General features: G+C 44.2%; 1 protein-coding gene across 1 annotated transcript in view; it reads left to right on the top strand.

The window, feature by feature from the left end:
* Window positions 1-255: 255 nt before the first annotated feature.
* The window catches only part of F13A1 (coagulation factor XIII A chain), a 71,864-nt gene continuing 59,401 nt past the window's right edge, over window positions 256-12,718 (top strand). Inside the window, exons 1-3 of the mRNA XM_053396981.1 lie at window positions 256-334; window positions 914-1,096; window positions 8,527-8,715. Coding sequence (XP_053252956.1) covers window positions 937-1,096; window positions 8,527-8,715 — 349 coding nt within the window. The 5' untranslated portion in view covers window positions 256-334; window positions 914-936. The remainder of the gene's footprint in view (window positions 335-913; window positions 1,097-8,526; window positions 8,716-12,718) is intronic.

The raw sequence follows: 12,718 nt of genomic DNA on the forward strand, positions 1-12,718 counted from the left end.
TAGCACGGCCATACTCTTTATTTCCCAGGCACACCCCTGAGGTTTGGGACTAATTTTCCCACTTGGGAGACATACGAAGGGATTTCCCACCAATTAATCTGAACATTCCTTTTCTGTGAAGGCAGGGCACATTAGCAAGGGGGTGAGAGCAAAGCAAGTCTCAGCTGCAGCTGCTGGTATCTGATGGGAGCTGTCCTGTTACAGGCGTGAAGGGGAGGGAATGGAGGGGGTGGGTGGGGGAAGGATGAGGCCATATATAGCAATTGCTCAAGGATATCTTACGTCAGAGTTTGCTGTACTTGTGAAACGGAGGAGAAACTACACCGAACACAAGGTATCTCTCTTCTAGCTGACTGTATGCCTCCTGTTATTTAATTAATACTTGGTAAAAAAAATTGCTTGACTTGGGGCTTCAAAGTAGTTGAGCTGCTCTAACCCAAAGCATTTTGCGAGCAAGATGTTCAGGCTCTTTCTAGGAAGTGTGCTCTACACATGCACATGTCTGTTCTATTAAGAGGGTAATTTCTAGTAAATTGTACTATATGGGGTGTGTGTTTTAGTTGGGAAGGATTATATGTCCAGGTAGACAAATTTTTCATTTCACCTTCCAAATGTCATTATTATTATTTTTTAAAAAAAATCTGTTGCATGGGATTTTTCCAAAAGTTTGGAATTTTCATTTCCCCCAGATGCTCCTCGAGTTTTAAAAATGTAGATATCCTTTCCAACTTTGCACCAATCGCCAGAGGAACTTGGGGGAGTAATATTCTGACATTGGTCTGAAGTTGCTTTGTTTTTTGATATATTTTTGACGTCCTCAAGAAACCCTCCTAACTTGGTGGCATCGCACAGTCGGTACACTGCTGACTCGCTCACATTTCCCCTTTTATCTCCCTGCTTCCTCCCTTTCAAGAGGATATCAGAGACCGAGTTGCAATGACGGAGCCAACGGCCGCAGAGAGGCAGAAGAAGAAAGGAGTTCCCACAGGTCCAAGTGGGCGAAGAGCTCTCCCACCCAATGTCTCCAACGCAGAAGAAGATGAAGTTCCTGAAATGGAGACGATCGGCTTGGTGCCGAGAGGATATAAGCTGCAAGGTATGGCAAGGAGCCTCACAGTTTAGACAGAGCAAAACGTGCTTCCCCTGAGACCTGCACCCAGGTTCGGCATGTTGCCAAATGTTGAGGTTCAGAGGTAATCCATTATTTCCCCAGAATGCATCTGAAAGAGGAACAACTGCATTTCTCCATATTGCATGGGGTTGGACTAGATGATCCTCAGCGTCCCTTCCAACGCTACAATTTTATGATTCTATGATTTTGCAGAAACCTGAAGTCCAGGGTGAGGTACTAAAGGAAAACGTATAGCCCTCTGCTCCTGCTGCAGTGGGAGAAGGGGGAATTAGAGGTCCTCACTTCTTGCTGCAGGCTTTTCATGCTCCTGCAAAGGTATTATTGAAGGTCAGGGGACTCTTCCAAGTGGCATCCAATACAAAGGAAGGTCCAAACTACCTGCTTTCAAACAGGTGTCACAATCTCTCCTTTTTAATGAAGAGAAAGGCGGCTGTGGGTCCCAGATCTGCCGAGGGTCAGGGTCCACGGCTGTTTTTTTCTTCGCAATAAAAGCCTTTAATTAAAAAGCGTGAGTCGTGTTTCGTGTGGCCTCAGCCCAGAGAGACTGCAGCAGAGGGAGGCAATGAGCAGAGCCTTCAAGTGTGCAAACAAACTCTTAAGTGCTCCACAAGCTTTTGGGGTTGCTGATCCAAGTTTCTCCTTCATTGCTAGTCCATTAAAAATTGCAGGGTGTTGTAATAGTCTTATGAAGTCAGAAGCCTGTCCCCATGGTGTGCTGTATCTCAGCTAAGCCAGAACAGCTGCACATTGTGTCCCTGCGTCTCCTCGCTTCCACTTCCTTCCTTTCCTTCTGCTTCACCCGTTTCCAATTTTAGGGACCGTTCGTCTGCTATACTGCAATGCATACTGCTCATGGACTGCAAATATCTATCTATATATAATAAATAACAAATAATATGCATATCATGATGATGGCCTTCTTCCTCTTTTACTTCTTCATTTCATCACCACCACATTAATAACCAGTGTTAAAAAATTAATTTTATTGGTTTAAAAAAACACAAAAACCAACAACATTCCAAAGCATAAGCAGTGCAAAGAGAGAGACTTTAAACCCACCCCCCATCCTGCAACTTTGGTTCACATACACAGAAGAAAAAAGCCATCACAATTTTACATATCTGCGTATATCAGCATAAGGAGAATTAAGGTAAGTTGTCACTAAATGAAAAGCAGGTGCCCAGAGAAGTGAAAATATGTTGATAATTATTAGAAGGGTGAGATCTGCATTTGAAAGCTCTTCTCAGTTTTGCTTATGGGGCTGAAGAATTGACATCCCCTCCCCACAAATTCAGTAGTACCTCGGGTTACATACGCTTCAGGTTACAGACTCTGCTAACCCAGAAATAGTACCTCAGGTTAAGAACTTTGCTTCAGGATGAGAACAGAAATCGTGCAGCGGCAGCACAGCAGCAGCAGGAGGCCCCATTAGCTAAAGTGGTGCTTCAGGTTAAGAACAGTTTCAGGTTAAGTACGGACCTCCAGAACGAATTAAGTACTTAGCCCGAGGTACCACTGTACACGTTACCCTGATCAGCTCTGTGTAAGTGTACTCCATTCAAATAAGATCTTCTGCTTTTGGGTTTCTGCATTTGCCCCTGGCATTTTGCCAGAGCTGGCATGGAGGATGCACGAGGGAATTGCTCCTGCCACCATCCTGGTAGAAATCCCCGTGGGGGTTTCCTCGCATAAATTATCAACACTCATGTCGTGGGGGAGACGGACGTTGTTGTAAATTGGCTGCTGGCATGCGTACAAGGGAGCAAGGGGAGCAGATGGTCCCGGCGTGAAGAATCGGTGGGGGTGTGATTGTGAGGAGAATCAGCTGCCATGGAGATGGGGAATATCAGGGAGGGCTGGGCCACTGGGGATGCTGAGCTGAACGCATCCCTGACTTGCTCCGTGACCTCCTGGCTTCCCGCCCCGCCCCCTCCCGTCAGGAGGGAGTTAACATTTCAAGGTGAGGTGGCTCATGGGCTCCCAGGGTCACATACTCGGAGCTGTGGTGAATTTATTAGACAGCGGTGCTGATTGATTCCATGCCTTGCAAGAACTTTTGCTGGTGTTTCTCTTTGAGGCTGGTTGAGATGTTAACATGAGACATGGGGCTGCTGCCAGAACTGGAGTCCTCCTTCCCCTCCTCCGTAGCACACAGTACATAGGAAGTCTCTAATAACAATAACAATAACAATAACAATAACAATAACAATAACAATAACAATAACAATAACAATAACAATAACAATAACAATATTACAGTGGTACCTTGGGTTAAGAACTTAATTTGTTCCGGAGGTCCATTCTTAACCTGAAACTGTTCTTAACCTGAAGAACCACTTTAGCTAATGCGGCCTCCTGCTGCTGCCGCGCCGCCGGAGCCCGATTTCTGTTCTTATCCTGAAGCAAAGTTCTTAACCTGAAGCACTATTTCTGGGTTAGCGGAGTGTGTAACCTGAAGCGTATGTAACCTGAAGCGTATGTAACCCAAGGTACCACTGTATTATTATTATTATTTCTACCCTGCCCATCTGCCTGGGTTTCCCCAGCCACTCTGGGCGGCTCCCAACAGATTAAAAAAAACAGAATAAAACTTCAAACCTTAAAAACAGGGTGGGCACCTTCACCGTGAAGACCCTCTGCCTGGTTCCCTGTAACCTCACATCTCGCAGTGAGGGACTTTTAGAAGACATCTGAGGGCAGCCCTGTTTAGGAAAGTTTTTAATGTTTTATCGTGTTTTTAATATTCTGTTGGGAGCCACACAGAGTGGCTGGGGAAATCCAGCCAGATGGGCGGGGTATAAATAATAAATTAATATTATATCCTTCTAGGTTCACTTTGAGTCTATCATTGCAGACCTGATCCTGATCCCCCCTAGCACAGTGGCATGGTGGAGAAGAGCCCAAGCAGGGATAATCATATATAGCTACACCTTCTTCCTGTCAGGACACAAAGGGGCGTGATCTCACAGAGTTCTCTCTAGCAAGTTCACAGGAAAGCTCTGTGAGCCTCAGCCCTTTCTGGCAAAACATGAATTGTTGATTTGACTGCATTTGACATCCTACAGATACTTGGCTCGCCAAACAAATAGCCTGACTTGGCATGAGAAACTGCAGTTCCTGTGACCCCACTGAAATCATTGGGACTTCCTCCCAAGTACTTGTGCATAGAGCCAGTGTGGTGTAGTGGTTAAGAGCAGTGGACTCGTAATCTGGTGAACTGGGTTCGATTCCCCGCTCCTCCACATGCAGCTGCTGGGTGACCTTGGACTAGTCACACTTCTCTGAAGTCTCTCAGCCTCACTCAACTCACAGAGTGTTTGTTGTGGGGGAGGAAGGGGAAGGAGAATGTTAGCCACTTTGAGACTCCTTAGGGTAGTGATAAAGTGGGATATCAAATCCAAACTCTTCTCTTCTTCTTCTTCTTCTTCATAGGAGTGCAGCCCTAGTATAATAAACTGAGGGGGTTTTTTAAGCCCAAGGAAGTTAAAAATCAATTCATACCCTGATCTAGGCAGCAGAATGAAGTTCAAATCATACTTTTAACGGCGTGGAAACGGTCAGCCGGGAATAGGTGTTATGGAGCTGAAACCAGCTTTCAAACGTGGTTTTATGATGATGATACCACATGATTAATCCTCCGGGAACCTATCAGCGTAGATTTCTCTAGTCCACCCAAGGACAAGCCTTATTAGAGTGTTCCTGTAATGGGAAGCAGCATACAGGGCAGTATATTTTCTCAGGGCAGCCACAGGGCTCTTTTGTTTGACATTACAATAAGGGCGCTCAGCTGTTGCATTAAAATTTGATTTGGAGGTAGTGGGGATTGCCTCCAGTATGCATTACGGGCCTTCAAAGAGGCTGCATCATTCATGAGGCCTCATTTACGTCCCGTAAGGTCAGGAGTCAGATGTTCAGAAGTCGAGAATGGGAAATTCAAATGACTTGACTGGAGAGGGGCTGCCGTTAATAAGGGCCGTATAATTGCCTGCACGGCGAGCATGTTTACTGGTATTCCCCTTCGCTATTAAGTACCTCCCCTCCACGCCAATGTATTTAGATAATAGTCGTTCATGCAGAGAACTGTCCTTGCCTACCATAAATATTGACAGGAAACTTGCTTCTCCAAGAACCAAGATGGCACCAGCCACACAGAAGAGGGAGGCTCAAAGTTTGGCAAATCATTAGAAAAATCCCTTAGGTAGCAGGTGTGTGTGTGTGGAATCCAGGACAACTCAAAGAGAATTGAGTCTTTTCAGTTGTCACAAACTGCCGATGGAGGGCTTGTCCACACTTTTGCTTGTGTGTGCTACTTTACCCAGGGAAAACCTGCAATTTACCACTGACTCAGAACAAACGTCAATGGGTTTTTCCTGCAGATTTAAGTTTCTTCTGGTTCAGTGGTAAACAGTGGATTTTCCTGGGTAATAATAATTTTATTATTTATACCCCACCCATCTGGCTGGGCTGCCCCAGCCACTCTGGGCAGCTAGGACAAATAAAAATAAAACCCAGAAAGCATGGGACAAGCAGAAAACCTCTTGGACCCATGCTTGGGAAAATAGAACCCAGTGGGGAGAGGGAATAGAACAAGGTATCTTGAGGAAGGCAAGACTGGCCGGAACTCTGAACAGGAGCACTCTGCTCTGCAGCACTTTATTGCAGTTCACAGCTGAAGCTTCTAAATCCAATTCATCATCCTGAGATCCATCCAGTTTCGGGAATCTAGAGCAGCAATAGGGCTGGGCTCCTGGGTTCGTAAGCAAAAGTGAGCTCATTGACGTGAAATGGTGCCTTTTACGCTTAAAGCGTTGATGGTAATGTTGAGCAGGCTTCATGTCTCTCAAGAGCCTCTCTCCAGTTTTCTAACAGAAATCTCTTAACTGAACATAACAACAACAAAAACAAACAAACAATGCAATGCTATACACGTCCTGAGTTGAACAGACAGTGGTGATAGCTAGAAAAGTCACACAATCAAAGCAAGGAGCATGGAAAGAATAATGCAGTCAGGCTCCTAAAACCAAGTCAGTCTGTAAATAGTGGAAGTTTCAAAACTTAGTAATCTGAAAACTCTCTCAGATTCTCTCCCCCCCCCCAGCCACCATTTCGCAAACCCCAGAATCACCCTTACTTTATGTGGCATCTCTTTTGCTTCCTGCCCAATCGTTAAAGCAAAATGTAAAAAATACATATTTTGGGGGTGCTCAATCCTAACAGAAAGCAGCCTGGTCCTCTGCTGACAAGTCTCAACTGCCCTTTAATGAAACCTCATCCAAACACTTGCACAGTATTCCATGGGAATTTCAAGTACTGCTTATATGGCTTTAGTTTCCTTCCCACCCCAACCCCCTGCCAAATCATGAGGTCTAGAAACATGCTGGATGCTCAGCATCCCTTAGCAGCTACTAGATTTTGCCTCAAAAATCACAGGGCAATCCTTTGGGCGAACATTTCTGGACTCCTTATCTAAATAAAAACTGCTAAAACAGATTGTTCAAGACTGAACTGGTTACATTATAGAAAGATGCTAATCCTAAATTAAAAGCATCCTAGCATCCATTAAGCAAAAGGGTCACTTTAACCAGCATTGTGTCTAGAACCAATATCATAAAAACAGCAATGTGTTGTTGATTTCATCTTCATTCCAGTGCCATATTTGTTGGGAAATTAAAAACAGATATCAAAAAAGCAGCCAATTTGCATCATGTGCTAAACTTGAAGCACCCTTAGACTCCAAAAAGAAAAGCAGCCCCTATTCTGTCATGCAACAGATATTGATGCAATATCCTTTTGAGCAGGGATTTGGGAGGTAATGACAAATATGATAATACAATCTATTGAGTCCTGTTTCTGAATGCTAATCACTGTAGAGCAGCTGGGGGGAAAACACTTCCTTCCCCAGTACATAGAATCTCTACGTTACACAGCCTGTAGGGAATTGAGCTTGTCTGGAGTTTCCAAGTCGTACTGGTAATCCCAGTGACATGCATTATCTGATGAAGCACAGCTCTGCCCAATACATAATGAATGGCGGGCAGTAGAGAACTGGTGAGAAAGCTCCAGGCATAGGCAAAATTAGACCTGGTAGGGCTTAAACAAAAAACAAAAAAGCTGTGTGCCTATGAACTGGCATTCAATAGCACTTGCAAATGTCACAAGGACCTGGAAGACCTGAACTGGTTGTCAGAGGCCTGAATTCAAACTGCCACTTTGCTTGTGCACGAGCCATGCCCCTCTAGTACTCCTATTCTTCTTTGACTTCTGATCTTCGGAAAAGAATGAGGGAAAGTTTGAACCTATACCGCTCAGGACTGCTGCCTCTCATATTGACATGCACAATGATGAACTCTGCCTTTTGAACTTCTTCTCAGGAGCCACACCTGTGTTGGTGTAAGACGGGGCCTTTTTGGTTGTGGCACTCCATCCTTGGAGCATATCCCCAGGCAAGTGTGCCTGAGGCCAATACTGAAGAACATAAGAAATGTTCTTGTTGGATAAAGCCAAATGTCTATCTAGTCCAACATTCTGTTTGCTCATTGGCTAACCAGATGCCTCCGGGTAGCCCATGAGTAGGACATGAGAACACATGACCCCCAACAGCTGGTTTTCAGAAGAACACTGTCTCTGATACCAGAGGTAATAGACAGCTGATAGCCATTGATATGATAGCCATATCTTATATGAAAAAGCCTTATCCTCCTTGTGCCTTTGAGGGACCAGGTGAATGTTTGCCTAGGCTCTTTAGATCATTTGCATGGTAACGCTGGATGCCTGCTGCTCAATCTTTATATTGTTGTTGTTAGAATTTATTTACCACCCTTTACCTGGGGGTCTCAGGGCGGTTCACAGAATAAAATCAAGATAGAAAACCACAAAATACATAATAAAAATAAAAACAACAACCCAATAGCCTCCCCCCCAAAAAAAACACATTTTAAAAGGGCATAGGATGTAAATCAGATCAACCAAAGGCCTGGTTAAAAAGGAATGTTTTTGCCTGGCACTTAAACATGTACAATGAAGGCGTCAGGCAAACTTCCCTGGGGAGAGCATTCCACAGACAGGGAGCCACTGCAGAGAAGGCCCGTTCTCATGTTGCCACCCTCCGGACTTCTCAAGGAGGAAGCATATAAAGGATGGCCTCAGAAGATGATCTCAGGGTCCAGGTAGGTTCATATGGAAAGAGGCGGTCCTTGAGGTATTGCGGTCCTTGAGTTTGATTTAATTTATGATTGCCCTGCAAGTGGGTTTTTTAATTTTTATTTTAAAGAATTCAAAGGCAGGGTCTGAAATTTGTGAGATAAAATGGTAAAGGGAAAGGAATTAATTCTGGGAACCAAGTGACAAGAAGGAACTAAAAATGCCATGTTGGTCATCTCTTTGTGCACCTGCAGATGTTCTGGAAGTGCAGGAAGTCCATTTGTTCAACCGTGAAGATGACATTAATAAGAGAGAACACCACACGGAGCGATACTACAACCTCAAGCTGATTGTGCGCCGAGGGCAGCCCTTCCACATCCAACTCACATTCAACCGCCCGTACAATCCAGAAAAGGACCATTTCTGGATTGAGTACATTATAGGTAAGTGTCAAATGGTGATGTTCACCACCACCCTTCTCTTCACTGGATTATTATACTAGACAGGGGGGCAAATGGATGAGATGGGTGTGGAGGAGGTTGTCCTTACAGATGGCAAAGACTGCTAGGTATGTAGAAGATACTGGTCTTTGTTTTGAAAAACAAAAAATAAAGCAAAAACAAATTATTTCTCAGTGCTTCAAACTGGGGTGGGTGGGACTGTGCATTTACATTTGAAATGAGCCATGTCAGGAGACAGAGAACGTTGAGCAATTTCCTTATTTATTAAATTTGTATGCCGCCCATCGTCCGTAGATCTCAGGGTAGTTCACAGCATAATAATGTGAGATTAAAAACACAAAATACATAAAGGTTTGTCCAGGAAGGAAGTGAGTGGAGTGAGTTCCAACACAAATGAACTTCAGCCTCTGTAAATCAGTTGTTAACGCCTCACCTCTCCTAAACACTATGGGGAGGAAGGGAACAAAATGGCTTGGTTTTAGACATAGCCATAGTTTAGCATTACAAGAACGAACACCCTACATTTCATGCGAGGAGGATACCAGAAGCTTCCACTTTCTGTTAGAGCTAACCACAGTTCCCTGTGCCACCCAGGAAGAGGAAAGTTCACACGGAGAACCCTTTCGATAGCCAGAGATGAGTCAGATTGGGGTAATAAGGAAGGTTAAAAGAAGGTCAGGGGATTCAGGCACGGAAATGACTTGCCTTGTGTGGGAGGAACAGAAAGAAAATGCTGGATCATCTCTTGAATTTTCACGATTAGTCGAGGGCCACAGCTAGCCTTGAATGTTCCAAAAAGGCTTTTGCTGTTTCAGATCATCCTTCTACCTGTCAAAGTAGTGGTCCCATTGTAGGCAGGCAGCCGGCGGTGGAGAGCAGGGGGTGATGCTTGGGCTAATCATATAATCATTGATTCTAGGGTCAGATTTCAAACCTTCCTGATCCTGTTATAAAATAGAAAAACCTTCTCTTTGGAAAGTGCCTCTCCATGGGGGAGTCCTGCTGACTAATCCCAAAGAAAATAGCAAATCGCATTCCCTGCCCATCAAATCTCATTTTAATAAGGTGCCTTGAAAGAGGATGAGCTTGGACCTCTTCAGAAAATGCAAATGGACACTCATTGCAAGATATGCTTGCCAGCTGGCAACTGTTTGCTCACAGGGAATGATGAATGGCCAAATCCTAGGTGATGCTTGCATTAGATCTGGCACTGGCTTCAGGGGATTCAATTATGCATATGCAGCCAGTTCCTGGCTGGCTGGCTGGCTGGCAGGCATGTATTTGGATCAGCTCTGGCCTCAACAAAGGATCTCTCACTCACTCTCTCTCATCACAATGGCACACAGCAAAGCTAAGTTGCACACAGCCTTTGAGCATGTACAGAGTTCCAGCCAGAGCATCTCAGTAACATGAGCACCTGGTAATCATTAGTATACTGATCTAAAGACTGAAGTTCCATTTAACTATCATGGATTATTGCCATTTTAAAAAATCTATCCTCCATGAACTGTCACAATTTTTACAACCATCCAAGCTAGTGGCTATTGCTACATCTTTTTGGTAACGAGTTCTGTGTGTTTTTATTGTACAAAGAAATAGTCATTTTCTTCTTTGGTTGGTTCAGAACATGCTGCATGTTTCATCGATTACTTGCTGATTACTCAATGCTTGATTTGTAATGGAAGAACAGTCTGCTTATGAAAAACATTTGTGCTGTGTTAAAGTTGCTGTTGACTAATAAGCTAATTCTGTGTGCTGCAGTTATATAGGGCAGTATTCAACCACATTTTACCTAGAGTAAATCCACTGAAATTAACCTTACATTTGCATTCTCTTTCTGCATCTGAGTGTCTGCGAACTACTGAGTCCATGACATTTGTGGCAAATTTACTATTCAGTCTACATGACTTACTGATGCAAATCTTTCTCCACAGCCGTCTCCCCTACTGTTATAAACTCTTTGAGAATTATTTTTGATTTGACATTTAATTTGTCTTCCTAGGAACTAGCTGTATTTTTGCATTTGTATTATGGTCTGCCCCCCCCCCTTTCTGTTGCTGCACAATAATCGTGTAGCCATTTATTAAATCTGCTAGTTAGGAATTAGCATGCATTTAGCTTTTTCATTTCTATATGGTGATAAGGTGTGCCTTTTCAGGTTTTCCTTTCAGGTTCTTTTTCATTTTGAAGGAAGGATAGTCCATGTATGTTTGGATAAAATCATTTGCATTGTCAGTTAAATAATACAGACGGAGTCCAGAGAGAAAAGAAACTCTAATAAGACTTTACTGAGGAAGACTGAATAAAAACAGTGTATAACTTGAGGAGAATGAAACAGAGAGGTTTTGCCTTTCTTACTTGTACATATCAGGGAGACATTCAACTAAACATACAGAGGGAAACTCCCTCAGAAGTATCTAGCCAATCAGAGCACATGCCACCTCACGAAAGATCATGCCACGGCCTAGGTGCTAAGCAACACCTCCATCTCGCCTCCTGGCTAGCTGACTTACTGATAACAGAAGTAACCCTTAAACTAGAAACTGAATGACCCCTGCTGTTGCACTTTCAACAAAAGGAGGTTGAATCTTGGGTAGTATTAGAGAAAGCGCAATACATAACTGGGTTTTCACCATGAATTCCTTGGTGAACTACCCATCACATTCCATTCTTCCCTATTCCCGTTCAGGGCTCAGATCTGGTAACTTGAGTCACCACCAAACAGCTGCTAAATACGGGTAGGAGGCATGGTGTGCTTTGCTGCTTTGCAGGAATGGAGAGAAGTTGGAGGCATAGAGATGCTGATCCCACCTGCCATGTTCTCCCTGCAACCTGCAGGACTCACAGCAGAGATAGGAAACCTATGGCCCTCGAGGTCTAGTTGAACCACAACTCCCCTCATCCCTGACCATTGGCTGTGCTGGGTGAGGCTGAAGGGAGTAGAAGACCAACAACATCTGGAGGACCAGAAATCCCCCATCTCTGATCTGTAATTTAGCTTCATCCCTTGGACACTCTTATTCCAGTGCATACCTTACCCTCCTACTGTTGGGCACAGAGCATACAGATCCCTGTCTGCTGAGTATATCCATAGTAGGTGATGCTGTGTCAGTTCCATATGCTTACTGAAAATATAAGTCCTCCTAATAATGGCTTGTTCAAAAGGCAGCTAAAAGATCACATCAATTTCCCCTTTTATTGCGTCTTCCTGGGTCCGACATTAAATCTGTTGATAAATTTATACGCCACCTCCTTGCATTAATGATCTTTTTCTTACGGCTGTAAATCTTCAGATCCATTTGAACTCTGCCAAACTGGCTTCTTAAAATCCATACATATTGGTCTAAATGCCCTAAACACTTTTGTTATAAGCCAATTGACTGATATACAGAACAGCATCCATAAAAGAGCTGTTGGGTTAAAGTCGGCATTTTCTTGGCTCCTGTATTCCTGTAAATCCATGGATTCTGGGACAAAGATAACTTTGCCTTTCTCTTCTTCGCTCTGGTACTCAGTCTTGTTGCTCTTGATAACTGTGCAGTCACAGCTGTAAAGAAAAGGTGAGGACAGACCTATCTGGCTGGCTGGAATAAGAATTCTCTTCCACAGGCAGGGATGTAAGAAGACAGCATTTTTATTTACTCCTTAATATTTGTTATAGAATCCAGAATGCGGCAGCTAGACTGGAGACTGGGAGTGGCCGCCGGGACCATATAACACTGGTCCTGAGAGATCTGCATTGGCTCCCAGTAGGTTTCCAAGCACAATTCAAAGTCTTGCTGCTGACCTTTAAAGCCCTAAATGGCCTTGGTCCTGTATACCTGAAGGAGCGTCTCCACCCCCATCGTCCAGCCCGGACACTGAGGTCCAGCGCCAAGGGCCTTCTGGTGGTTCCCTCACTGCAAGAAGTGAGGCTACAGGGAACCAGGCAGAGGGCCTTCTCAGTAGTGGCGCCCGCCCTGTGGAATGCCCTCCCATTGGATGT

The sequence above is a fragment of the Podarcis raffonei genome, chromosome 7, assembly GCF_027172205.1.
Source record: "Podarcis raffonei isolate rPodRaf1 chromosome 7, rPodRaf1.pri, whole genome shotgun sequence".
Classification (NCBI taxonomy): domain Eukaryota; kingdom Metazoa; phylum Chordata; class Lepidosauria; order Squamata; family Lacertidae; genus Podarcis; species Podarcis raffonei.